The 27,896-nt window shown below is 41.2% G+C and overlaps 1 protein-coding gene across 1 annotated transcript; it reads left to right on the forward strand.

Moving 5' to 3' along the window:
• Positions 1-1,994: 1,994 nt before the first annotated feature.
• LOC103771708 (protein disulfide-isomerase-like protein of the testis) lies at positions 1,995-27,611 on the forward strand. Its single transcript, XM_008939013.1, has 11 exons — positions 1,995-2,193; positions 9,878-10,084; positions 12,933-13,066; positions 15,930-16,067; positions 16,786-16,896; positions 17,867-17,992; positions 18,917-19,114; positions 20,323-20,443; positions 21,819-22,000; positions 25,813-25,902; positions 27,540-27,611. Exons 1-11 carry the CDS (start codon positions 1,995-1,997, stop codon positions 27,609-27,611), a joined length of 1,578 nt encoding a protein of 525 aa, XP_008937261.1.
• The last annotated feature ends 285 nt before the right edge of the window (positions 27,612-27,896 follow it).

The raw sequence follows: 27,896 nt of genomic DNA on the forward strand, positions 1-27,896 counted from the left end.
TGAGACATCTGCAGAAGGCAGATATTCCATAGCTCTCAAACTGTAAAGCACAAAATGAAACAGCCAGAACTAGTTAGTACTGGTGAAGAAATGTGCAGAAATGTGTCGACCTAATCTGCTCTATCTCTAAAAGAAAACATTGTATTCCATCAGTTTCAATTTTCTGTTCAATTCTGCTAAATCACACTCCTTTTCTCACTGCAGATCTGTCTTGGCAGGACCAACTGCTGACAATCCTCCTCCTACTGCACTTTCCTTCCATGACATAGAGGTTAGATGCATTTTCCAGAATGACACCTATTTCCTGCTAGGAGGTTTCCAGGACAAATTTGAGTTGACTGCTATTTGTTTCAGTGGCAGACAGGTGAAAACCAACTCTCTAAGTGAACGGTTTTGTCATCCTACCTGTGCTCTGTGAGCCTCAGGCTGTGTTCTGAGCTTACAACATTAGTTTTTCCCAGTACTTCTGAAAGATGCTTTTTAACCCTCCTAGGACGTTACTTATTATGAAGAGAATAAGCCCACAAAGTCAAACAGGAGACTCTTAGACTCTTATCTATTCTTTTTTCCGTAACTGATTGTTGCATCTGTATTTCCATGTGAACTTATCTTGCAAGCAGCCTGAATACACAGTTCCTTCTGATTTCATTAGATGCCCTGTACAAGTGTTAATACAATACATCTCAAGGTGCATTACAAGCCAAGGTCATTAGGATTAACAGGATAGATTTCACCCGAAGCCCAGCCCCACTCACACCAAGCATGAAAACAACCTGAAGTGAAGCAATATGCCACCCACGATCCTTCACTCCCAAGAAAATGGAGCCTACCACATCAACTACCATTACCAACACTCCTTCCTATTAGCAGTACCCTGCTGATACCAAATTTTTCATCCTTTAGTCTAAGGCCATGAAGGAGCAAAGCAGCACTTACTGCTCCTCAAGAGGAAGGAAGAGTCATTATTGGAGGCAATTTTTTCAACTATCAGTTTGGTTCTACTAATCCAGACCCACCTGTCCTCAAGTCAGTTCTGTCCTCTGTGTCAACAAAAAACACCACAATACCTGGTTTCCTCTAGAGAGGCTACAGCTTTGGGTGTACAATTCACAAATTTCAGTACAGTTTAAGGGCCAAAGATGTTTTTGTTGCAGTTACAGACTGGCAGATACTTACAGAAAAAAACATATCTTCATAAATGATGCCTTCTTAGCAATTTCATAAGATTTTTTTTAAGATGTTCTGAAATGACTAGCTTGAGAAGCCTCACATTTCACAGACACAGTTGACAGCTATCCTGAGGGTGAAATAGTACATTTGGTCCCTTCAGTCTACTGCACAGATATCAGCTGCATGAAATTCTGCTACCACTGAAAACTAAAGGCAAAATCTTCTAGTTTAACGCACAAAGTAGGATCTTATTTGACCTATAAATTGGTGTTTAAGTAGTAATGGAAGCCTCACAAACATTAAAATTACATATGCAAAGCAATCAGAGTTTTTCCCTGACTTCAGCATGGTCCGAATCAGATCCATAATAAGTAGTTTCATAAGTGGAACAAACAACTCAATATGAAGCAGAGAAGCAGCCCCCAAATGCTGTCACGGGTATCTCATTTACTTTTTTTGTCTGCAGCTTTGCACGGGGTAATGGTGACAGGGTACACTATGAATCGACTGGTGCTTCTGCAGGTACCTGTTTCTTCCTGTGCTCTCTCACCCTCTCACCAGGGTTCTGATTATTTACAGGAACAGTAAACCCATCTTCCCACAGATACCTTTTTCCCAAGCATTGCTAAAGATGGGGAAGTAATTAACTATATTAATCTACCTGTGGAAAGGTGCAGTTGGCTCCACTGGTAGTAGACGCTGTTATCAACCTTATCAACCTCTTAGTTTGGCCGATACAACAGCAGCCATTTGAGCAGCAAACCCTGCTGCTTAGTGTTCCTTTGCTTCTTTCTTCCTCAGTAACTGAGTAAAGGCAGGAAAAGATGAAGACACATCATTTTTTTCTTCTGTCATTATTGTTTCTCACAGGCTTCCTGGCAGCAGACAGCATCAGCCCAAACGAAACAAAGCTGAAGAAAGCCAAACTCCCCAAAATAAAAAAGGAGAACAATGTACTCTTGCTGAAGAAGAGCAACTTTGACATAGCATTGAAGGAAACTAAGTACCTGCTGGTGGAGTTCTGTGAGTATCCATTTCCACTGTCTCTTGCCCTGATGGCTCTGCAGAGTATGACTAATGCTGGGGCGCTCAGGTATGCTCATTTTACTGTTGCTTTGTCCTCCCATAGTCCTTGTTTGTTTTGTTTTTCTCTATGCATCTACTTCTGACCATAACTACAGTAATTTATTCCTTTTGGGGTGGTTAAATACCGGTCTGCTACATAAGATGGGTACTGCAAGTAAGAAGTGTCCTCACACAGTGCTGAATTGGTATTCTCTGCTTCCACTGCCTAATTTTGCAAGTATTAGCATTAGCAGTGATGGGTGAAACTCTAGGTATTCAAAAACCAAACCAAACAAAAATCAGAGAGGGCTTTTCTCCCTCTTATATTTTCATCAGTGCTTTGTATGAGGTTTTTGCCAGATGGCATCTCCCCTTTGTGAGAGTTTGGGTTCAGCAAATGTCTTTTTACAACATTTTGATGCCTGTAATTGCATTATATTGCACTGCTTCTTTGAAAGTAGCACTTGATTAGGTGGATGACAGTTTGGGATTTTTCTATTAGGTTCATGTTAATTCCTCATGGGGAGGAAACGGGTAGGGGCTTTTGAGTAACTAACTCTGTTAGAAGGTCTGAGCACCTAAGCCTTACACCTGAGCCTTTTGTAAATCACAAACGCCAAAAGGTCTATTTTTGTGATGTTACTCATCTAAAAATTCAGACACTGCTTAAGTACACACTTCACAAACATGGAGTTGTATTTCCTAGCAGCTTGCTGGCAGCAGAAACTCTTCAATCTGCATACAACAGCAAAAGCTTTGTCTCTGTTGCTTGGGCTTGCTTCATTGTGCCGTACTCACTGCACACAAGGTACAAATCCACTTAGCCTTAAATTATGTAAACACCACGCAGACTAGCACTCCTTTGGAGGCAAGTGTGAGGGACAGGCACAAGCTAAACCCTCCAATCTATTCTATAATGGGAAGCAGTGTTTGAAATTAAGGTAATATCCTAACTTTGCATAAGTACATGTAATTTGTTCTTCTGCCTCACTACCTAGCCTGGATGATGATGGTAAGTAGCATCAGTAGCAGTACTAGTAGTGTAGGTCAATCTGATATGAAAACACATGTACTTTTCCAACAACAAAAACTAAAATACACTAGCAGATTAATGAAATTAAAAATGTTTGGATCATATCAACCATTTCAATTAATCCTGTAACAATGTTATGAAACTTTAAACATTTTTAAAACTTTCAGAACAATCACATTAGAGATTTCTCTAAAACAGTGCTTAAAACTTGAAAATTTAGCAAGATTTTACTTTTTAATTGTGGAGGGTCTAGACATATTTGCCAAATTCAGGCTGCAGCTGTGAACTGTATTGATCTCTCTGAAGATGCATTAGTTTGGTGAAAGAGTAATTTATTGGAAAAACCTTAGTCAGGCTCTAGTCTCAGCTTTGTAAGAGCTGATTCAAAACACAGAACCTAAATGTCCAAGTCAGAGAAGAGTTTGCAGCCAAACTTCCTTAGTACCAGCAGAGCTGATCAACAATGAGATACTGCAACATACTTCAGGATTTGAACCTAGTACCAAATGGAAAGAAGACGTGAAAGGTTTCATGAAGAGATAAAAAGATGAAGAAATAATTGTTCAGAATACAGTAGCCCAAGGAACTTGGGCAGTCTAAGGATGTGGGAGACCTAAATCAAGACTTCTTCCCTCTAATTCAGAGCAGAGTCTTGGATCTCTGTGATATCCCCCAGCAACTTCACAACCGGCTTTCTTCAAAAGGGAAGGGCAAACATAGTCTTTCTTTCCATGCCACATCTTCCCAAGAAGTCAGAGATGAAACACTGCTCCCCAATCACACCTTGTTCCAGAGATCCTCATTTCCTTCTGGTTTGGATTCATGTCTGTCTAAAAGGCTTCCTGATAACTCATGGACTGCCTTTTCCCCACAAACTATGGAAGCATTACAGCCCTTATAGAGAACTACGGAACTGCTCACAGAAGTGACGAGCTCCACAGCCCAGATACATTATCTAGAAATCACTGGCCTCAATCCCAATAGCTCCCTTTAGAGACATGCAACTAAACAGCCTCTGGGGCAGTGAAAAACTCTCCTGCAGTGAGGCACTGCCCCAGGATGCAGGAAACCCGAGCTCATAATGCTTAACCGACTGGTTCATTTGCTGTAATCACTTGCATTGCCACAGCAGGAAGAGACTACAGATGGGACACACACATGCACCTGCAGAGAGAAGCCATAAAGGCCTAAAATTTTATGTCCTACTCCTTAAAACAGACTACCTAACAAGCTATGTGAACAAGGAACTATTAAGGGAACTTAGATAACGAGAGACAAGGCAATATTCCTCAGTTCTCACAGGAAATTTGTGGAGATGCCAGGAATTTGCTTCAGAAATCCAGAACAAATACAAGACCTGAGACCTTTCTCTTATTGACACACTCTCAATCAGAGACACAGTCAAGAGAACAGCAAGGAATCTCATGCTTCCCAGGAAATGAGATATATTCTGGTGCTGTACAAACATGGGGAAAAGTTTGAGCTCCAAGCTTTGATTCAATGCTCGAGGATCTGCCTTAGGCTTACCTATTATGAGGAAACCCCACCGCTTTCCCTGCTGCATACTATTGTCTACTTACCTGTCCCACAGTATTTATCAGGAGAGGCCTGCTTTGATGTCTTCTGCCCAGCAACTCCCAAGTCCTCCTAATGCCCTTCAGTCCCACCTTCACAGTGTCCCAGGTCTGCCTTCTTTTCAGGCAAGGTTTACTATAAAAGCATACGCTTTCTGCCAAGCAGTATCAGGCTACCCTCATGAGCTGAGCAAAGTACACAGGGCAAATATCCAGTACGGAAGCAAAGGAACAACCCACACATCTGGCACTTCTCTGCCCTCATCCCAAAGGCACCCTGCAATAAGAAAGTAGCTGAAGTGGCAGCATGAAGAGGGTGAGGAAGGACATGGGAGCAAAGGTCAGAGCTTTTCTTTGGTTTTTGGGAACACACAGAGAAAAATATCTGAAAAAAAAATAAAAATGCAGCCAGCAGTGTGCCTGTTTCACTGTAGAAGAGAATGCGAGAATTCAAGGTCACAGGGGAAAGTCTGCAACTGCAGCAAGATTAACATCCTTCCAGTCTGATATGTTAAACATGAGTCCATCCTTCAACTCAGGAGTCTTCTACAGAGAAAATTATATACTTGCTGTAAAAGCAATCTACTCAGAAGATGAAAAGCAGGACTGCTAAAATGGCTTTCTGACCATACCAGAAACTAACAGCTAGGAAATCAGTATTTAGCATGACAACAGACATTCACAATGCCTGCAACAATCACTAGACCATCAATATAGACTGCAGAAAGAAACTGGAGGCCACCAGTAATTAGCTAAAGAAGGAATTAATCATGCTTTCATGTATACTCACTTCAAGAATGCCTTAGGGTCATTAAATACATTTATGCATAATATCTGTCCGCATTTCGATGTATTTTAGTTCAGTAAGACGCACTAACTTACTCAGGTTATTGATGTGCTCAAGAGAAAGAGTCTCTCAAAGTATAAGATTTCTGGTTCTCTTCCCACTTTTGCCATATCCATTTGGTGTAGCTTTGAGCAAAATGTACTCTGACTCCAAAGACAGAGATGATGACACATAATGATGCCCAGCTTCCTCTTGATCCTTATGCAGTCATGCTGTAAATTCTTCAGAGAAGTAGGACTTGTTTCTTCCAAAATGTTTTACATTGCCTAGAACATGCAAGAACATGAACTGCTAGAGCTGTAAAAGTCAGTATTTTCGACAGTCTGATTTACAACTTATATTCCCTTTCAGTTTATCAATGTACATGTGATGTCACATTAATCTAGCTCAGTGGTCGCCCATGAAAAACAAAGGTGACAAAATTTGAGTTGCTGACATAGAAGTGCATCTAAATCCCCAGACTTTATTACAGGTCACGAAATGAAAAATGTGGCAATCTTCCCACACCCAATACCCTTCCTTTAGGGTATGATATGCTCTAGGTCACCTTTAGACAGAGGTATTCCTACAGCAGTTCCTAAAATAAGGGAAACTTCAGTTGTCAGTGAAGGTTTGGAAAACCACGATGTTGTTCTTCAGTGTGGGGCCTTCTCCTCACAAAACCACGCCAATACTGTCTAAGCAAAGCAGCTGCAGAAATGGTGCTACAGTCTCCCCCTCACAAGTGATTTTAAAAGGTACAGCTCAGTTATCATCAGAAAAAAAAAATAATCAGAAATTCAATATGACACTGCACAGTTGCTTTTGAATTTCCTAGTTCTGTGGCCCTTTTAGATCCTTCTCATATCTGAGCCAAAAATCTTGAGTTGTTCTAAAATGCTGGATAATTTATTTTCAGGATCTTCTGTACCCATGATCAAATGGTGGCAATCTGTTAAGATGTTCTTTTGGAAGTTCACATCTGTTTCGGAAAGGATGCTTCACAAAAAAAGCAGTGACAGGCTGGGAGGGAATTCAGTGATGCTTCCAAAAGACAGGTCAAAGCCAGGTATCGAGAAAAAAAGGAAAAAAGTGTAAGAATCTCAAACCCTTAAATTACCTTTCCTTTTATTTACAACACAACTAAAACTACCGATAACAGACATTCTCCCATTGTGAATACAGCGCTGCTCCTTAGCTGATGGCCTTTGAAAAGCCTCTCACTTGGCAGCTGTGGCACAGCACCCTCGTTTACAGGGGCGTCTCACCACCCCTGAACTTCCTCTCAGGTGACCTTGCCACCAGCACTGCTGCCTCCTATCTGTGCCTGCCCTCGTACTCTCCCCGCACTCAGCCCTCCTTGAGCCTGAAGCCTGTGGTGCTGTGCTAGCCTCAGCAACTGCTTCCTCACCCCAGTGCCTGAAGTGAACAGGGTATGTAAAAATCTAAACCAGAGCAAAACAAAACTCAAGAAAAGGCTCCAAATAAAAGAAGTGATGATTTCCTGCAACACTCAAGTGACTTGAAAAACAAAGCACCTGGGAGGCAAACAGAGAATGAGATGAATGAAAAGGAATTGATGGAAAGCTGAAGAGAAGTCTTATGGTTCAGAAAAGCAGGGGAAAGGTGCATGATGGAGGTTTCCACATACATTCTGGGTAGTCAAGGAAACCATTTTTATCTGTCTGATGAAGAAGGATGTTCACTCTCTGAACTTCAGTCTCTCAGTTATCAGGTTAATGGTACTTGGATTTCTCCTGGTCTCTGAGTGCAGTGATTACTTTTTACGGGATGGAGCCATGCACTTTTTGCAGCTCCAGCCAGGAGCTACTTCCTCTACCAACTCTCATTATCTAAGCATGCTAGATACATTACTACTTACCTGCAATTCTGCCTATTGAGGTCATTCAGTGATAAGGGATCATTCTTAAAATAATTATTTGGAATTGAAATATTTCTGAGAAAAATGAATCTTAAAACCCCTCAGACAATCTACATACATGTCTAATGTCCATTAAGCTTATTATGTCCTTTATATTTGGGAAGCCTCTAACTGTCTTCAGTTTCTGTGTCTGGACTTCACAAACAATTTCTTCTATCCCTTCCCAAGAGAGACTCATTTCACTGTGGAATAAGCATTTGATCTTCCAAATTCACAGTTGTGGTAAAACAGCTGTGCAACCTTAGTTTATTAGGAAAAACTCATGATACTGAAATTGCCTCTGGTGTAAAACATTGCCTTGGAATCAGCTAGAAGGTGCTGGATCCCTAATTGTTGTGTGGCTTCCTGCTCCTTCTTCCATCTGCACTCTGTCCAGAACCACACACCCTTCCTCTTGGAAAGCCCAGTAACACAGTCCAACTGTTCTGCACTAACTCTGCCACAAGCAGTCACTGTGTATCAGCACTCTTAAACTGCACAGCAAGCACCCCGTCTTTCATTTAAAACTCCACCTATCTTTACAGTCCTTTTAAGCAAAGATATATCACAAAGGGTCAATACACAGTGACCCCAGAAGCAGCAGTATTTTTATACAGTAAGCATGCTATTTCTTAGCAGGCCAGAACTTCTAGTAGATATCATGGGTTTCTGCAGTTACCCCTAGAGCATATTCAGATTTACTGGACATACTACTCTTTAGAGCTAGGAGATAACACAACTTGTTGGTGAAAAGGCTTTTACGACCATTTTTTCTATGGTCTTTTGTGGAGAAAGGAAATTTAAGTTAGGATAAAACCTTTGAAAATCTCTCTGTAAAATCAAAACAAATTTATTCCATGAAACAGTAATTTTACAGGCAATTAGAACACAATTTGCTTTCAGCTGATGCCTTAAAGCTCATTTACTTTACTTAAAGAAGCATCTTCTATTTATCACCAGGGTATCTGAGTATCCCCTGAATAGACACTAAGTTTTGATCTACTAACAAGAATCCCCTTTGGCATCTTAGCAGCTGGGGCAGCTGTTCCAGTGCCAAGGTTTCTGTGAGCCTAAGCCAAGATGAGTTTATATGTGGCAAGTTTGGAAGGGCTTATCACATTAATATTTTGAGAAAATAACCTTATTTAATGCTACTCTTTACATTCATTGCAATAGCAGTTAGGTGGAAGAAAATGATTGATGGTTGGGATTCAGAGTAATGATGAATAATGTAAGAAATGTAACTTGGCACTGAAATTAGTGGTTTTATCTTTCATTTATTAAACTCATACAGAAATGTTAGTTCACTGTTTTGGTTATAATTACGTTGAGCAATGTCTTCACCAGGTAGGCTGTAGAGAAGTGCATTTGTAATTTTGTGAAAGAACAAAAGACAGTTACTTTGCTAGATTTATGCTTTGGCTCATGTGTGTTCGTGCTTGTGTAAGTATATATCTGAATATCTATATATACACAAGAATACAAATATACAAAGCCAAGATTAACTGCATGTTTTTCATCTGTTCCAGTTTGAAATGTATACTGATGAAACTGAAATTTTCCTGTGCAGAATCTAAAGAAAAAGATTTTGCTCTTTATAATAAAACAAGTTTAACAAGATAGGTTATCTTAGTTTTACTAAAAGAAAGTTAAAATAATTTTCTTTTCAACCCCAGCTGCAAAACTGTAAGGCTCCAGGCCTTTACCTCTTATGTGACTTCACACACAGAGCAGCCAATGTGTGACTAGTCTCTTTCTCTTGTCCTTTTTCATGTTACTATAACTTAGAGCTCCAGGGCCCAGATTAGGATGGCTCTTCTTCCTCCAAATGCACAACTGTCATTTGAGCTAAAGAATGGCTGGCACACAGCCAAAACACAATGCCAGTCTCTAAAAGACTACTCTCTGTTGCTTTCCTTCCTTTCTCCATGTCTATCTGGAAAAGTAGTTTCTGCATTACAAAGGTGTGTGTATCTAACTCTACCCTTGACCTCCTTTTAACTTACAGTCAGTCTGTCAAATGCCTTTTAAATTGCACGTAATTTCTTCTCAACAGAATACTATTGCAATCTTACTACTTGTTCACTGTGGCTGGTCCAAGGACATGTGGAGTGGTCAACAATCAGCATCAATACAAAGTAATAAAAAGTAAAGAATTTCTCAGTTACTTCTGAGTCATAAAAGACTTAATTCAGTCTCTCCAGCTGTTACCTGGCACAACCACATCCACTAGAAAACTTCATGCTGTGGCCTGTGTAACCAATTTGCTTCTGGTTGACCTTTTCCAGATGTTTCTTTACCTCAACCATCTCAGAATATGTCTGAAGAATTTGCCGAGGCTGCACGGCAGCTTAAAAAAGAAGCTCCGAGAATCCAGTTTGGCAAAATTGATGTCACACACCAGCATGATTTGAGGAAAGAATTTAAGATTCGACAGTTTCCTACTGTGAAATTTTTTGTGGATGGCAGAAGGGAAGATCCTATAGACTGCAAAGGTAAACTGTCTTATGCATTGAGGATGATTATATGTAATGACAGCATGTACCTATTATGTCGCTGAGAAGAAAAATATAGTGCTCAGATAAAGAATATGCAAGGTAGCAAACTCATTTTGCCCATGGCTTTAAATATGCAATTATCTCTGTACCAGTACAAGAACTTGGACTTAATCTACCGAGAATATAACTGGATACGCTTCTCCATATTCAGTTCACACAGTCCAATTAATTACTAGTGTAATTCCACTCAGTACAGAGAATGAACCCAACATGATGACTTACAACAAACATAAATAAATGAGTTACTCCAAACAAGAATTTGGTCCCGAACCTGCTCCATTTCACTTCTAGTTCACTGCAGTTCCCACGGGCAGCATGCCTACAGAAGTAGCCTGGTACAATACTCTGTGCATCTAACAAATCGTGAATTCACTTGGTTCCTTAATACAACAGGTATACTTCCTAAGCCAAGGAAAAAAAAAATTGCAATTTAGCCATCAGAGGGAGCTCATATGTGGCTTAGAAAAAAACATGGAATAATTTGAAATCTCTTACAGAAAGTTATTAAGCAAAGACAGCAATATTGAATAGGACTGACTTGTGCAATCCTGGGAAATCCAGGCCTTACTACTAGTTCTTCTTTACTGAAAGTATATACAAGAAAGATTTTTCTTTTTCCAAATATGAAGTTTTACAGAGCTGACAAAAATTGAATGATTTGGCCAAGATCTGCTAGTGTACTCTAAGCAGACAGCAGTGAGTCACAAGTGTAATACAACCAACAAAAAAAAGGAACCTGAAGTTTGCCTCTTGAGCCTGTACAAAACTGAGTGCTCTGACTTCTTTCACTGCTGAGCCTCCTGTGGCTACAGCTGAAAGCTGATCTTCAGTATTTTTAGTAACTTGCTCCTCCTTGCTATTGAATTTCTTACCAAGTTCCCATCATCTAGACTTGTGCAAACAGCAGCTGCTGCACAAATACCACTGAAAGCGTGATTTGCCATACTGAACTTTTATTAGAGGTGCTGAGACATAAGAGCAAAAAGCACCTACCTTCAGCCTCTGGTTAAATCTACAGCAGTAAGAAAACCTCTTTTAAACCGGTAAACCTCTTTGACAGGTATGGTTGTAAGAACCTGTGAATGCAGAGTAACCCAACACAACACACAGTCACCCCTCAATAGAGAGCTGCTATTTAAGACATGCTAACTAGCAGGATGCCAGAAGTTAGGCTTCCACTCTGCAATTTGTACAAGATACTATCAACCATTTGGAGCACATATATTGTATCACAAATAATGACTGGTAAATGTTTATGTACAACAGCTACCAAAATCTCACCTGCTACCTGTGACTTTTAAAACATTGTCAATTGGCAACTGAAAATATGCACCACCCAATAACTTTTCATACAGAACTCGATATATTCTCCATACCACAAAAGTAACTGCAGACTTCACTCAAACATTTTGTGGGGCAGAGAATTTCTGAATGGTTGTCCTGGCAGTAGACATAGCAGGAATACCAAAGCCTAGGCTTTCTAAAATATTCCTCAACAACTCCAAGGCCAGAATTTGGCCAGTAGAAACAAGCTACACGGGTTGTTTAGAGCAACTCAATGACAAGATTAACCGCATGGAAAATACACTGAGAGGTTATACTGCTGACATCAACTGCTAGACCTCTCTTCTGGATTTAGACAGCAGAAGTCAAGCACTATGTGGCCACTAGATTCTGCTCTGTGCTTTGCTCTGCAGCCTGTACACTCCAGAGCAGATGTCTGCATGCTTAATTTTAAAAGAATAGTATTTTAAACTAGTTGCAGTGCAGCCTGCTGCAAAATTATTTCATAGCAGTAAAATGGTCTGTCTCTTTGTCACATTGCTAAAATGCACAGTACCAGGACTCCCTTCTTTTATAATCCACTTGTACTGTACATCTTGACTCTAGCACTTAACAGCATGCAGACTTTCTCGTGCCTAATTTCCATTAACCTTTGCTGGACTCTTGTTCTAGTCCAATAAGGATGTCATAGAGATTAAAGGGTTGCTTTATAGCTGAGATTTTAATCTCCTGAGCTTCAATTTGTGGCTCATATTCCTCCAAAAACATGATACATTTTTTTAAAGAGACTCAAGATTCCTAGAGCTCCTAGAAACTTGAAGAGAATTTACCAAATAAACAGACTACAATCTCAGTAAAACTGGTAGCAGTAATTTAGAGCCCAAAAGATGGAACACTCCAGAATTAAAGGACAAATTTAGACATAAGAAACAAAGCTGAAGTGTCAAACTGAACAATGAAGGTGCAGCACGACAGAGGAATTTTAACATGTCTCTGTGCCTATCAGATCTCTTCTGCAGCACCAGAGGAACAATTTTGACACCTAATTTAATTGAACAGTCAGTTCAATAAAATCTGCAATTGGTTTGAAGTCATTTTGGATTAAATGTCAGGTCGATAGCTCTTTATAGCTTACTGTGATTTTGGGGCACATGAAATCTTACAGAACAGGTTTTCTACTTGTCTGAATCTCCTTATCTCTATTCTCCATATGTGATTGAGCAGTTAGGTGGTAATACAGCCAATTGCAGAGGTCCCAGAAAACACAATATTGATTCACCATCTATCTTTCAGAATCAGGAACAGCTTAAAAGGTGACTAGAACCTGAGTTTGAATTTGGATGCCCCAAGCCCACTTTGAACTAGCTTTGACCTCAGTCCTAAGGAGCCCAATTCCATTTTGTATTTGGCATCCTTCTGCACCTCCATTGCCTCTATCCTGATTGCACAGAAATTTCTGCTTATCATTCTGATAGTCATTTTAGCTCTTTTCCTTCCACAGGAGTCAGACGGGCCTCAGCCTTTATTACATGGGTGAAAAGAAGAACAGGACCTAGCACTGTTCTAATCAATACTACTGATCATGCTGAAGCTGTCATAAATGCTGGTGATTTGGCAGTGATTGGCTTTTTTAAGGTAATTCACTGGAAAATCAAAAGGCTGGTTTCTGTTCCAACTTTGGGATACACTGCTTGCTATTGTCACCAAACCCCACATATTCAAAAGACCTAGAACTCAACTGAAAAACCCATCACAATAATTGTGGTTTATAAAGAAATCTACACAGATAGGTGTAATGGTTTGAAAGCAAACCAGTGAGACACTCCAAGTCAGAAATACAATTTAATAGGAAAAAATAAAATAAATGCAATAATACAAAGAAAAACCACAGACAGAGTCAGAATACAACCTGACACTCTGTAGTTAGGGTGGTGGTAGCAGTCCAGATGAAGCAGTGATCTCATAGAAAAGATCTGGTAGCTCTTGTCCTCTGGAAATCCAGTGGGTAAGGCCCCCTGTGCTGTCCTGAACCCCAGTTTATATCCAGGTGGGAGCACTTGGCTCCTCCCCCTGGGCAGAGCATCTCACAATGGGTTGATATCATTCTGTGAGTCATGCAGTGGGTCCTTGATGGTCCATTAAACAGAAATAGCTCCCGGGGGGAGCTCTGTATGAGTCATGGGGCAAGGCATGGATGGGCCCATTAACAGGGAGGACTCCTCCTGCAGGGTGGGAAGGTGTTAACATCTCCCCGGACCTCTTTCCTTATCTGTTATAGCCTGGGGTGTGAGGTCTGTCCTGGGCAGCTGCTACCCATGATTTTGTTAACAGCCCATGAGCAATGACATAGAGGGTATAGAATACAGTTTTTGGTTCTACCCACATAAGGATAAACTGGTCCCAGCCCCTGTAACCATGACAATAGGAAATCATAAAATATTACACTTTATATGACCCAACTCACGTAATCCTTTCTCAAGCAAATTCTACCTAGTTTCCATAGCAGAGTAAGGTTCTTAGGATTTGGGGCTGAATGATACAGAAAAATAGTCAAATACTGCAAAATAAATTTTAGCTGTAAAGGCATGCAGTCAAATAGGAATAGATTTTTTTTTTCCCTGCTTTTTCAATGTGCCCTTGAATTCCTTAATATCTGAAACATTCAATCAAGGATTTTCTCTAACTGAAGAGACTTTTATTCTGGTATCTCTCTGCCCAGTCAAAAGCACAGCCTCTGGACTCATACCTGAACTGATAAGGTCTCAAGTGAGCTGGCTACAGTTGACAGTCCAAGTTTTATGGATGTGGAAAATGGGATTCATTACCAAAATGCCTCATAGTAACAGAGCTGATGAACACATACAACATAGTAGAACAAACTGTGAAAATGCTCAGAGTGCCCAGAATTTTGCTTTGCAGCCATCTGCTTGCATCTGTTTATGAAGGCAGGCAGCTTTCAGGTGCTGGGCCAGACTGCAAAGCCCTTGCTATTTGTTTTGCCAATGACCAGGCCCACCCAAAATGATAGCACCAGCAGGAAGATGAACCAATACACAGACTGTATTGTAGACAAGAAGGACATTCCATGAATGATCACTGGGGGTACAAACAGATCAATCAGCTGGTACATAATTGACACCACCCCCAACGATCTCACAAAGGACGTAACTCGGCCCACAGCAGGTGGTACAAACAGAGACCCGAGGCTGCCCACAGTTGGCATGGGAAACAGACAGATCACAAAGTAAAAAATATATGATAAAGGTGCCCACATGGCAACTCTCACCTGTCTAGCCCGCGTTCACAAAGGTCTGAACTGACCAGGGCCCAGCTCCAGGAGAGTCAGGAGGGCTGCCCTGAACCAGGAAGCTCTGGGGAGTGCACTCCACACACAGACACTCCTGACTCCCTGCAAGTGGTCCCAGCTTTTATCCCCAAGCAGACCCCTGACCTTTGTCAACTCACTGCGGGACCCCTGGGGCTCATTTCCCTTCTGGCTCTCCCTGCAGGGCCGGCTGCACCCTGGGGGCAGCCATAAGGCAAACTCACCCCCTTTTTATGAAGGGCTGTGGGAATCACCCATATGTCAACCTTAATTTGGGGGCTCAGGTCTCAAACCCCAGCATTTCACTATCACAGTGGTACTGGTGGGTTCCCTGAACCACACTGATAGCAGACACTGCCTGCAGACGTGTTTGACTGGACTCTGTGATTTCATTCAGGTGCTGAAATGACAGCAGATGAGCATGAGCTAGGACAGGTCAGAAATTTAATTGGTGGAAGCCAACAAAATAGTGTCCAAGTAAATAAAGAGCTTCTATTAATGACAGATTGCTCTCAAATGTGAGTGCCAGGATATGTTGGAAGGTCTCAGCACATAAATCACTATTCATTTCTCATGAAAGTGTCTGATTAAATCAAATCTGGAAATGCTGTTGCCTTTCATCATGCTTATTTACTGTTAGTTTGAGGGTGGATAGCACAGTGACTGTTTGACGGATGCTGGAGTCAAGGTCCCTGCCTCGAGGAGCACTCAGTCAAAGCACCAAACACAACGGTCAGGTCCTCTTCCAAGCAGAGTCCTCCTCTAACCTATCACATCCTGCTGGCTTTGACCAGCCAGGGCAGGGGAGCAGCTGCTGGCATGATCCTTCCCCATCTGCAGCAGCCTCTGCAGAGTGTGGAAATGCCAGGGGAGCACAGGGCAGATGAGACAAGCACAGGAAGGACACAGCGGTCCACACATCATTCTTACTGAGCCAGGTCAGTGGACACTAGATGGAAAGCTGAATGCACTAGTGGTGTCACAGCACTTCTGGGATCTGCCCTGTTGTGAAGATCTCCCCTTGCAGGTAACCATGGCAGGCTACACCCACTTTCCAATTACCCTCTCTACCTCACAAGCCTTTATGGGGCCTGCTTCACCTACTCTTCTCACCTCTACATAGCCTAGCAGGGTGTGGGACACAGTCTTAATAAATATTCTTTCTGGGACTAGGAACTTCACAATGAGAGCGTGGAAGTTTTCTGTGAGACAGCAAGAGATGTGCCAGAGATGCCTTTTGGAATGACAGCCAACAAGGACATCTGTGTTAACTACGGCATCCAAAAGAACACTCTTGTGGTGTTTAAGAAGGTAGGAGTACAAAAGCCTAGCAGGCAAGGTACAGTGAGCTGCTATGGCAGCTCTGGGCTATGGAAAGGCAGTTTGGGATTTTTTTCAAGTTAAATAATTTCCTAGTTGAAACTCAGACATCTTAACACAAAAAAATACTGCATTTAAAAATACTGCATTTAAAGTCAGGAGAGACAAGTAGGGGGTAAACAGCAACTTCTGGACAACTAATTTTCAATCTGACTGTCTACAGTCAGGCTCTTTTAATTTATATTTAGGGATCTGGATAGAATAGCTTTATTTTCCAACCCACATTCTAATCAACACCTGCTGTCACGTTCAATGAGTTTCTCAGATATTGACCTCTTTTCCTGTGTTGCTTTTGGCCAGGAATCTTCTCTTCTTCCAATCCACAGCAGAAGAAACAGCCAACAATAAGAACAAAACTACAAAGAAGTAGCACCAACATTTAGGCTATGAAGGGGTCAGACCAAGGATGAGTGAGCATATAGAAAAGTTCTCTCAGTATGTTAAGACTACTGAGCAAATTAAAACCAGCCAGCTGTTCCTTGTATTTTAGCATACATCTGTTCTGTAATCTAGCTGTGACATTTAATTTATATTTCAGTTACTGAGGATCACAAACCAGCAAAGTTGAGAATGATATTTTAATGTAAATAAACTTTGCTCCTATAGTTGGTAAGATCAACAACCTCACAAACTTCACTATTTGTCCAAGGGAAAACCTGTTCATAATGAAGTCCTTGGGGATGGCAGACAGAACAAACTGGATCTAACAAGGCTAATCAAAACCTTTACATTGGATTTGGTCACTGAATATAATCTTGAGGTATGTGTATTTCGCTGTATTAACAAAAGCTACAGGAGAAAGATGGGAATCTATGCATAAAGAGACCTAAAGAGCTGTTCTGCTCCTTAGCATTTGAGAATTTTGCTTGTTTGACAAGGCCAGCCCTAAAAACATCTAGAATCACCAGCAGAACCCAATGTGCAGCTCTTGGTCTAATCCAGGCCAAAGAATGTTTCCCTCTGGCAAGATGTTTTTTCTTAGAGATGATGTTGGACAGTTGGCCAAACACTGAACTTGACTGAACAGGCAAACACCTCCCTCCTGTGGAGCCAACAAAAAGGCCTGGTCTGCTTCTGCAGCAGCTGGATAGGGTGGAAGGTTGGAGGGTCAGTCCCTATTCCTGGCTCCAACCCTTCCACCCCACTCCCATTCAGCAAACTGGTCACCTGAGCCAAGACAAGGAAGAGTGCAACCAGCAATAATTGCTTCTAGTGCAGGTGGGAAGGGAAAGAAATGCTTCCCTGTGGACCCCCCTCACTGCCTCTGATCATAGGATGGCATGAGAAAAAGGGCAGCTGTCAGGGAAAGATGTAAGCTGCTGGTGCCACCCAGAAGTGAAGTAAGTACCCTTACCAGGTCTATCTCCTGCGGCTGCTGCAGAGTCGTCCCCTGGGTAGCACCACCTTTTACTTTCAGCACAGCTTTGGCATTAATTCGTCAGTGTGTGTGATACAGGAGGTCGACTAGAAGATCACAACAGGCCCTTCTGACCGTAAAAATCTATGAATAACCATGAGGCTTTTCCTGGAACATAGAACACCCAGCAGCTGCTGACTCTTCTCACTTTATCTTCTTTAAAACAATAAAAAAAATTCAACAGTTATGGAAATGATTGGTAACTGAGTCTTAAAATTTGCAATAGCAGAACTGAATGATACTGATATGCTGAGCCTCTGATTCACTGTTCTGCTTACAAAGACTGGAAGAGATGCTGTCTTTTGTCTCCCAGACATCTGTGAAGATTTTTGATGTCCCTGTTGAAAATCATATCCTGCTGTTCACTCCAAAGAACTCGGAGACATTCAGTGTGATTTATGAAAACTACAAGTCTGCTGCTGCGGAATTTAGAGGAAAGGTTTGTAATGCTGAATCCTGCTTTGCAAATATGCATGCCAAAAGATCAATGGAAAAAACACTCACTAACAGTACTGGTAAAAGTACACTGCTGTCAGCCCAAATTCTAAGTCTACCAAGCCATTTAAAAACAGTTTCAGTAACTATTCTTTGAACTTAAGGACACAGGCTGAAAAATAAACTTCACTTGAAAGTGATCCTTTAAAACACAAAGATCACAAGCCAACACTAATGCCAGCTGCTCCCAAGAAACCCCTCTCTGATTTCAGAAATACAACTTTCTAGGAGCTACTTCAAACCAAAGATAGTTTTACCAACCTTCTGGCAACTTCTGCCAGCAGCCAGAAACGTCATGAGGATCTCAGAGAACTGCCTGAACCAAGAGCTGTACCCAGCTACGAAACCTGAGAAATACTGCAAGGCATCTGCATAGCCTTACTGGCAGCACATGCTTGCATGTATATAAACAGTACAGACAGTCACATGCACAAGTATTTCAGTCTTCTGTTATCAATCACTGTGGTGCTACTCCTGCTCCAAGTACAAGAGACAATGAAGGATAGTAAATCATCAGCATAATATATTTTATATATGAAATAATAGTGTAATATAAAAAATAGCAATATAATAGTATAATATAAGAATAATATAAAAATTACCATTAGTATTGATAAAGACATATGGATTACAGGTGTTTCAGCTTTTTGTCCTGCTGAGATTTATTAGGAAGGGCGGTGAGAGTTTTGAGGGATGACACATTACTAAGTAGGTGATTGCAAAGCACTGTGAAGGGACAGAGGGAAAAGCTCCACTCCTTTTGGCTGGCTTCAGCATCCACTGCCAAGCTCCATAGTCCACTCCTCTAAAACGGCTAAACCAAATTCAGAAGACTCAAACAGATGCATGGTTCTTTCTTTATTATCAGATAATGTTTGTCTTGGTGGATACAAATGAAACAAGGAATAGTCGAGTTTTTGAGTATTTTCGCATCAGGGAGGTTGATGTTCCTGCTGTGAGGATCCTAAATCTGACAAGTGATGCAAAATACAAAATGCCTGCAGACGAGGTGACTGTGGAGAACCTAAAAGAATTTTGCCAGAGCTACCTAAATGGAAAAGCAAAGGTATGTCCATTACTAATGTGACACCCCTCTACTACGCCAGCTAAACCACTAATTGGCAAAACAACCCTTTTTAATTGAACAGTGTGCTGTTCCAACCAGTTTGTTCATTTACTCTTGGACTATTCATTTACAGCTGTTGACAGAGCATTCCTCTAACAGCAGAGGTGGACTACCATGTTCTCCAGTCCTCCTATATAAACACTGAATAAACAATTTATGGTCCAAAATTTTAGTTGATTTCAGCTAATGTATTTTAGTGGTTTTAGAACTCCCCATATCTCAATCTTTCCACTACTGTAACAGAGATATTTCACACACTTAGTTTGGAGAGATGCAAACAATGACTGAAATGGATTTTGAGGTTACAGAACTCCAATAAATAGAAAATTGACAGTTTCAGAGCGGAGTAAGATTTAGCAGTGTGAATTTTCACAGGAGGGATCATTCCCAATGGTAAACACAGTATTTGTCATAATGAGGCATCATCCTTCACACTTGAGAAAAATACATTGAAATGTTTTGCTTATGCAGTGCTCTTCAGGTTGATTTACTTTTGTTTTCATTGTGAGAAGAAAAGATGCAGCAATCAGCCTGACAGCAGGCAGAATTTAAGAGACTTGAGTATTAGATCCTGACTGGGAGGGAGGGGGTGTGGGGGTGTGGGAGCAGAAGGAAAGAAGAGGTGGGGATGTTGCCTCTTCTCCACCAAGAACTGCTTGAGTGGCACATTTCCCAGGAAACAGCTTCCATGGGGAATGTGTGCCTTTCTACTGCTGTGACTGGTGATGAAGGCAGAGATTTAAGCAGTGATGCGCACTTCCTTGTGTGTTTGACATCATTCTTGATCACATAAATAAGCTTCCCAGTAGTCTAGCTTCCAAATATTGGGCAAAAAGAATTCAGGACCATGAATGCAGATATGTTCTAAAGGGTCATTTTCAGACAACCTGGGGTCTGTATTCAAGAAAGGGACAAATGATCCAAACCACCAGCTATGCAGGGGTGGGAGACCCCAGCTCACTACTGAAGGGAAAGAAGGTGGTAGCACATGAAGACTGGCTATGATTTAGAGATATATTAGAAATAATATACAGTAATAGTGCACATTAGGTAGAGAAATGTCCCACACATCTCACATTAATGTGAGCTGAAGTATAATTTCTCAATGCTCCTTGCACTGTCACAGAAGTGCTTCTCCTTCTGCCTAGCCACATCTCTCTAGTGAAGAAATTCCAGAGGACTGGGACAAGATGCCTGTCAAAGTGCTTGTTGGGAAGAATTTCAACACTGTTGTCTTCAACAAGACTATGACTGTGTTTGTCATGTTTTGTAAGTGTTATCATTGTATATAGCTTAAGTTGTGTTAACATGATCAATTGGAATTGAAAAATAGAAGTTCGTGCTGACATACCAAACTAATTTTTGCACTTTACAGGAGCTGAGCTTAATGACTTTTTGTTGTCCAATGAAAGCAGTGAAGAAAAATACGTGTTGTATCTACGGAAACACTGTGATACCTTTGCTGACATAGGGTTGCACTGAGGAACACTAGATTCTTTAAGTAAATATTTGTCAAGGCCATACCAAATGTCAGTGCTAGAAGACAAAATGACACTAGAGCATCATGTTGTACAATGGAACATTACAGTGTTCTGTACAGTCTGAGTCAGGCTGTCTTCCAAGGACAGAGGAAATTAAGTGAGGTTGTCTGGCAATAACGCTCTAGGATTAAATCCCAGAGAGGAGTTGTGGTTTCACAAATCCTATCTCCTTCTTCCCCCTGCAAGGGAATTGGTTTCTCTGCTTGACTCTTCCCAGAAAGAAACCACTTCCCTATCCCCATACCAGCCAACAGGGATTAATTTGTGCCTTAGTTACTTCAGTAGAGCAAATTTGCAGCATTAACATAAATAAGACAACTTGCTGTACTGCCCTGAATTCCAGGAATTCTAAAAGGTAGCATGTCCTGCAATCCTCCTTGTTGGCTGCAGCCACTTCATTCACACAAGGCATTTTTACATTTCAACACTATGAGCAAACTTATCTAGGCAGTAATTGAACCTAGTCCTATGGAAATGGAAGGCTGGTAAATGGATGTAGTGTATTCAAGAAAGTGGCCCAGAAATTTTAACTCCATCTAAACTGAGTCTGAGCTTTGTTCTCATGACTGAAGGACTGTGACCATGTTTTATGCTGTTTAAGGGGACACTGGGTTCTCAGCACCCTGTCTTTTTGCTAACCCGCATGAGTGCTCAGAGTCAAAACACTGCCATACTTCAAACTCCTCCTTTTAGTATAAATATAGCATAGTTTATTAATACAATTAATTTTAATATGTAGAAAGCATTCTGTGCTTCTAACAAGTATTTCACCATGAGAAAGATGCAAGATTTACTTGGATTGCATTGGTTATCTGTCATGCCTCCCCAGCAAAGTCATATGACAAGTGTTGTGTGTTGGTTATAGTCATAGGAGGCTAAACAGAGCTCAAGTAGCCTCACTATCAGAAATGCATCAGTGAAGAGCTAGTTTGCACTACATTAAAATTGTATAAAACTCATGAAGCCTGTATGATTTCAAGTAGAGAATGACCATAACAAATCCAAAGCTGTTAACTTTAAGGGCTAAATGGGTCCCAGTGATTGCACCAGCACATACTTTTTTGCCAGACTGTATCCTTCTACTTTTATTTTTAAATCTGCAGATGCCCCTTGGTCCCATGACTGCAAGAAACTCCTGCCAATCTGGGATAAGCTAGGAGAGCAATATCAAAGTCGCAAAGACATAATCATTGCAAAGATAGATGTCACAGCAAACGACATCTTGTCCGTTGGACTAGATCGCTATCCGTTCTTCAGACTCTTTCCTGCTGGACCAGATTACCAGGTGAGAAGCTGTCAGGGAAGAATGTGGAGACACAGTTGCACACTGAGGGGGGATATATATGTGTGTCTGGACACACACCATGGTAGCTTTAGTTGGATTCATTGCTGTCAGGAACTCGAATTAGACGAGAGACCCTTTTGTTGTGTTCTCCTTTGTGTGAGGCTATGGCAAGAGCCCCTGCATCCCCCTACTGGCTTGGACCTACAAGTCATTACAGCCTTACATTCTGCTGCCTAACAACTTCCAATCTGCCTGCTGGGTTCCAGCAACAGTCCCAACTCAGAGTGAACTTACAGATACCTCCTAATCACTGCAGTGCCTTTTTACTTCAAACCCATGACAAGAGAGGTACTGTCACAGAGCTACCCTGTGCTAGTTGTTTCTGGAGCAGGTGTGACTATAGCCTCTAAAATGCTGCTACCACTTTTGATCTATCCTCTGTTTTCATAAAACCCAAATCACAAAATTTTCTTCTATACACTTATGCCAGCAATTTTACTTAATTCCAGTATCACAGCCTCAATTTGGGATAAAAATATGTTGAGACCAGTGATCTTCACAATATACTATCTAATGCATCAGCTATGTTACACAATAATCAGAAAATGCTACTAAAAAGACAAAGAAAAATATTAAAGTTACATTCCTCTACCCACATAGATAATCTAATTAAAAAGAAAATATCTCTGAAGAAAAAAAGAAATCTTGAGACTGTTATAATTAACACATTACTAGGCTTTTCATCTTTCTCCTTACTCCTAAACTCAAATTACATTCTAAGACATTTGCCCATGTCCTCATAATCTTTGAGGGAGAGATTTCCCTCTTGGCTGTGCATGCACAGCTTCTAATGAACTGAACTGCAGTCCTGCACACTCACACTCTGTTTTGTCTTTAAATGCTCATAGTAAGTGCCAGTTTGTCAAAAAATACTAGTAACAACTTTCATTAATGATTAAGGGATTGTTTCATAGTTACAAATACCCTGAAATTTAAAAAGTATTTGAAATCTCAGCTTCTTCCTTGTGCACCATACTAGTTCCCTCAGCTTCTGAGATTTTAACTGGTAGTTGTCTACCAGTCCAAGGGTCCTGTAGATGTCTGCAGTCTTGCAGACCCAAATATGCTGGTCTTTTTTCTTATGGCACTATATGAACAGCAGGCCACAGACATCTTCACTCACTACAGAAATAAAGGACCCAAGATACACTCAAGCTGCTAATACACAGCCACTGCAACAACTCTCAGTTCCTACCCAACTAGCAGTTACAGTGGGAATTCTCCCATGCATACTTGTCCTTCCCTAGAAACTAATCTGAGTCAGAGCACAGGATACAAATGTAACATCACAATGTGCCAAGGCTCAGAGTATCTACTGGGCTCCTCACTCCATAGGCACTGCCCCAAAATTACAATCCCTACTCCCTTACTCTGCCCCCCTCCCCCCCCCCCCCAAAAAAAAAAAAAAAAAAAAAAAAAGGCAATAGAAGGGGCTTGGAGCTGAAAAGAAACTGGTATGTTCAGAATGAAGAAAGAGGAGCAGGAAATATATACAGTCCAACACCACACCTGGTGCAACCTTGATTTCACACAGACCTCTTTTCTAGCCTTTAGTATTTTTCTAGTGTTAGAAACACAAATGTGAGTTTTCCAATTACCTCTACTGATCCTTCACATTATTTAAGGACTAAGGATGAACTGAACACTGCTGTAGAAGCAGTAGGAATTCTGAAGATTAAATAACTGTAAGAAGTCTCTAGGAAGCACATAAAAATACACATAAAGTAAACTCTAGAAATCACATCAAAATTCAGAAAGTCTGAATCTCCTTCTGATAAACCAAGGAAATGTGGCTAACATAACATGACCCAAGGCTGTTTTCTAGAACTGGGTTATGTTCCCTGCCACCACAGACACCCTTATACTCCCCTAAAGGCAAAGCCAGACCAAATGGACAGAAGATGTTACTATGCAGTCCCTGACAGGAACACCTTAGATACTGCCCTGCTCCAAACACAGGTATCTGCTAGGTGTCCAGGCTATGAGCTGTCCTACTTCCAGAGGACTGCCGCTCTAGTCTGAGAGCAGGCTCAGCTTTTCCAGAATGCAACGACAAGTCACATCCTTACTTCCAGTGGATGCAAAACTAGCTGCATGACATTTTTAAATCAGAAGCCACTTCAGGTTAACTGGAGTAAAGCAAAGTTGCATGAGCTGGGCCTTTAAGCATGTGCCCAGTTTTCCAAAGCACCAAGTGTTTCCATGCTGGGGAACAGTTACAGCCAGAGCTGAAGGAACAGGAGGGTGAATCTGATTAATTACATGGAGGAGGGAGTGATCAGACATCATCTGAGCTCCATCTGTGAAGCTGATGAAAAACTCATCCACTGCATCATCCACTCCAAATTTAACAGAAAACTATGCAGCGTTTCAGATGGATTTAAGATTATTCTATTTGTTTCTATGGATTAAGTGAGAAAAATAACATTTACATACTCTTATGTACTGATTACTCTTATAAGAAGTGTTGATACATGCTCGCAGTAACCAGTGCAGGGATCAGCTGCTTCTCTGGCTTTACAGGTCGTCTTCAGGCTCTGACAAACTTCTCCTCCAGCCATCATCAGAGCTGATAAAAATCAAGACTCGTATGAGAATATTAATCACCTCTGCAGGAATCAAATAAAGGAGCTTGCAAGCAAACAAACAACTTCACAGCTGCCACACTTTGTTACAGGACAATACCTTACTGAACAGAAATATCAAACCTGTATATACTTTTAGTGAATTCACCAGAGAATGGAGGCCTTCATTTACCATTCTTTGAACTTGTAACTAAAGTAACACAGTATTACTGGTCTCAGTGGGAATAAGTGATCCTAACCCAAGTGACCACAGGCCTCTGCTTATTTATAAATATCTAAATATACCTGAATACCATAGAATCATAGAATTGTCAGGGTTGGAAGGCACCTGAAAGATCATCTAGTTCCAACACACCTGCCATAGGCAGGGGCAACTCCCCCTAGATCAGGGTGTTCAGAGCTCCATCCAGCCTGGCCTCAAAAACTTCCAGGAATGGAACTTCCACCACCTCCCTGGGCAACCTGTTCCAATCTCTCACCACCCTCATGGTGAAGAACTTCTTCCAGCTCAGGCAACAGCAGACAATTCCCAAGGTCATGCACATTAGCTTCTCCAGCTTTTTGTAAAGAGCCTCATGCAAGATCCTTCCAGAGAGCACAGGTATTTGGTCGCAACCTTCAGAATATAGTATGGTGCCCAGACCTATTCTATACTGAAAGTGCAAACCCCTAACATAAGGTGGAGTATAAGAAAAATTAATGTCACTGCTCATCTTCCTCCAGTTTAAGCTGTGCAACAGCTGGTACTCCTGGATCATGTACTTCAAATTTTTTTTTTAGAATTTGGACTTCCATCAAAATCCTTAGCTTTGAATATCAATGTTGGACACTTAAGACTCTGCTCTTCAAAATATTTTGCAAATGTTTATTGCTAAACACAGAAAAAACACTGATGTCAGTAGCTGGCAGGATCCCAGACTGGTGTCACACAATAATAGTTATGCTTTGGATACAAATAGTTTTCTTCTTAGGGATATGCATCTATTTCTTCGTTACACTTGAGTTTCAGGTGATGCTGAAACCTGATGTGCCTCTGCCCTCACTTTCTAAACTGAGCATGAGAATCTAGAATGTAGTCAGCCTAAAGAACTGAAATCCTCCAGCTGATTATGCTGTTATTTCCAGCATTCTGTGTGCATAAACACTTAACCTTTAAACTCTTTTCAGGAGGTGGCCTATGCCAGGGAGCATACCTTGGAGGCATTTTCTGAATTCTTAGAAGAACAAAGCAAGACAAAAGCAGGACCAGGAGGGAAGGTAGGTATTGGATCTGCTGTGTAAACCAAGGCACGATCACACCTTGTATTGGCATACCTGAACTGGCTATAGCATAGCCATGTGTGTGGGCTTCAGACACTGCTCCTGTCAATACCTGAGCAGTCCTTACCAGCTCTTAGCTGGTTTCAAGCTAAGTAGCTTGGCACGACCATGCTAGCTGCGGTCATCTACCAGTGCCTGGCAGGCACACACCCACTCACGGCCTTGTTTTCATCACACAAAAACCTCTTCTCCCACTGCTTATGTTACCACTGCCTACCAGAATGTTAACACGGTGACTAAGCACTGCGTGGCAGAAAGGAAACTGCACCTTGGCAGGTGTAAGCAAAACTTTGTCAGGGTTTTTAGCTGGAAAAAGGAAGCTCCAGTTAAAAGTTAGTTTCTCAGCTACAGCCAGAGTGGTTCAAGTATCCATGGCCCACCTCATCCTGCTACATTCAGTGTGGCTTCTCTTCATACCCAGATCAGCCCGTTTAATCCCAGACACTGCACTGCAAAAAGACATACTGTAAGCGAACAGTGTCATCGAGCTCCATGCAGGCAGCTCCAAAGCAGCATCAAAAACCTGACAAACAGATGGAGACACTGCCTACCCAGTGTAAGAATCATGGGCGCATTCTGCTGGGAGGTGAAGCAGACCCACAGGGTAGCCATGTATCATTCAGGCTTTTTTCAACTAGTAGGGAAACAGTCTGTGGGTAGAGAAACAGTTTTGAGTTTTAGACTTAACTTCCACCAGAAGCTTTGATTTGCTCCTGAATTCACAGGCCAAATGGGTGGTTTAAGGTGGAGAGAGGTGACTAATACCAGGACACAAGTCTGCCATGAAGGATCAGACATCCAGTCTGCCCAGTCACTGCACAATTCTGTTTTCAAATACCCAAAGCCTACATTTGGTGTCTGCATCTGTTGCATGTTCTTTAGTGCTGTGGTCGAAGCAGATCTGTTGAGTCCTACACATGGAGTTTTACATGCAATGTTAGAGCTGTGTATATTCTGTCATCTCTTCTTCATGTTTTGTTTCACATTGAAGAATAAGCAAGAAAAGCTAGTTTAGGAAACGCCACTCAAAAACATGCTTTGTGTAGCCAAAGGGCTAAGCAATTGGCATTTGCTCATGTGTTCACATTCTGTCCTTACTCTGACACCCACCAAATTTTCCCTGCAGACTGCAGTGCTAGACCAGTTGCAGTACAGTCCTTGATTTGAAGTCCCCTGTTGGATTTACTCTTCATCCTCACCTCAGGGCATTCACAAACACACAAACAAGATAAATAATAAGATAGTTTCTTTTGAGATTGCCTAGGAGAGACTTCTTATGCCCATTAGCTTACCTAACATGGTTTCCCAAGTTCTTATTAAACCTTCACACAAAGCCACATCTAACCTTTGCCACAAACCAGTGTAAAGATTTAAAAAAACCAAACAGATTTTGGCAACAGTGTCACTACTTCAGATCTCATTAACAAGCCCTCAAGTTCCTTGGTTGAAAAGATGAATATCTGCATTTCATATCACCTTAAAAAATTTTTGGAAGTAAAGAATTACTAGAGCAATTCTCTTTGTGAACATCAGTAATAAGCAGCTTTGCTCTTGCATTTACTTTTTTTTAAAAGGATCCTTTGGGAGGAATCAAAGAGGATCTCAACCAAAAAGAGACTGTAGTAACAGAGAAAGAAGAACTTTAATAGTACAAAGAAAGAGCAAAATTCTGAGGATTGTGGGGAATCCTTCCTAAAAGCAATTCACTAGAAGAATGAATCATCTCAAATGAACACAGAACTGGATCCAAAAAAAAAAAAGTAAATAATTCAGTATCCATGTCTCGTTATGTGTGACCTCTCTTCTGAATTCAATTTAACTCTCCATTTTACTGGGATCAGTTGTCATGGGTTCTTAAAATATTGTCAATTTTGCTTACAGAATGCCTTTATCAACAAAACCACTCTCCTTTAGAAAGGTACATACGATGT

The sequence above is a fragment of the Merops nubicus genome, unplaced genomic scaffold, assembly GCF_000691845.1.
Source record: "Merops nubicus isolate BGI_N331 unplaced genomic scaffold, ASM69184v1 scaffold46284, whole genome shotgun sequence".
Taxonomy (NCBI): domain Eukaryota; kingdom Metazoa; phylum Chordata; class Aves; order Coraciiformes; family Meropidae; genus Merops; species Merops nubicus.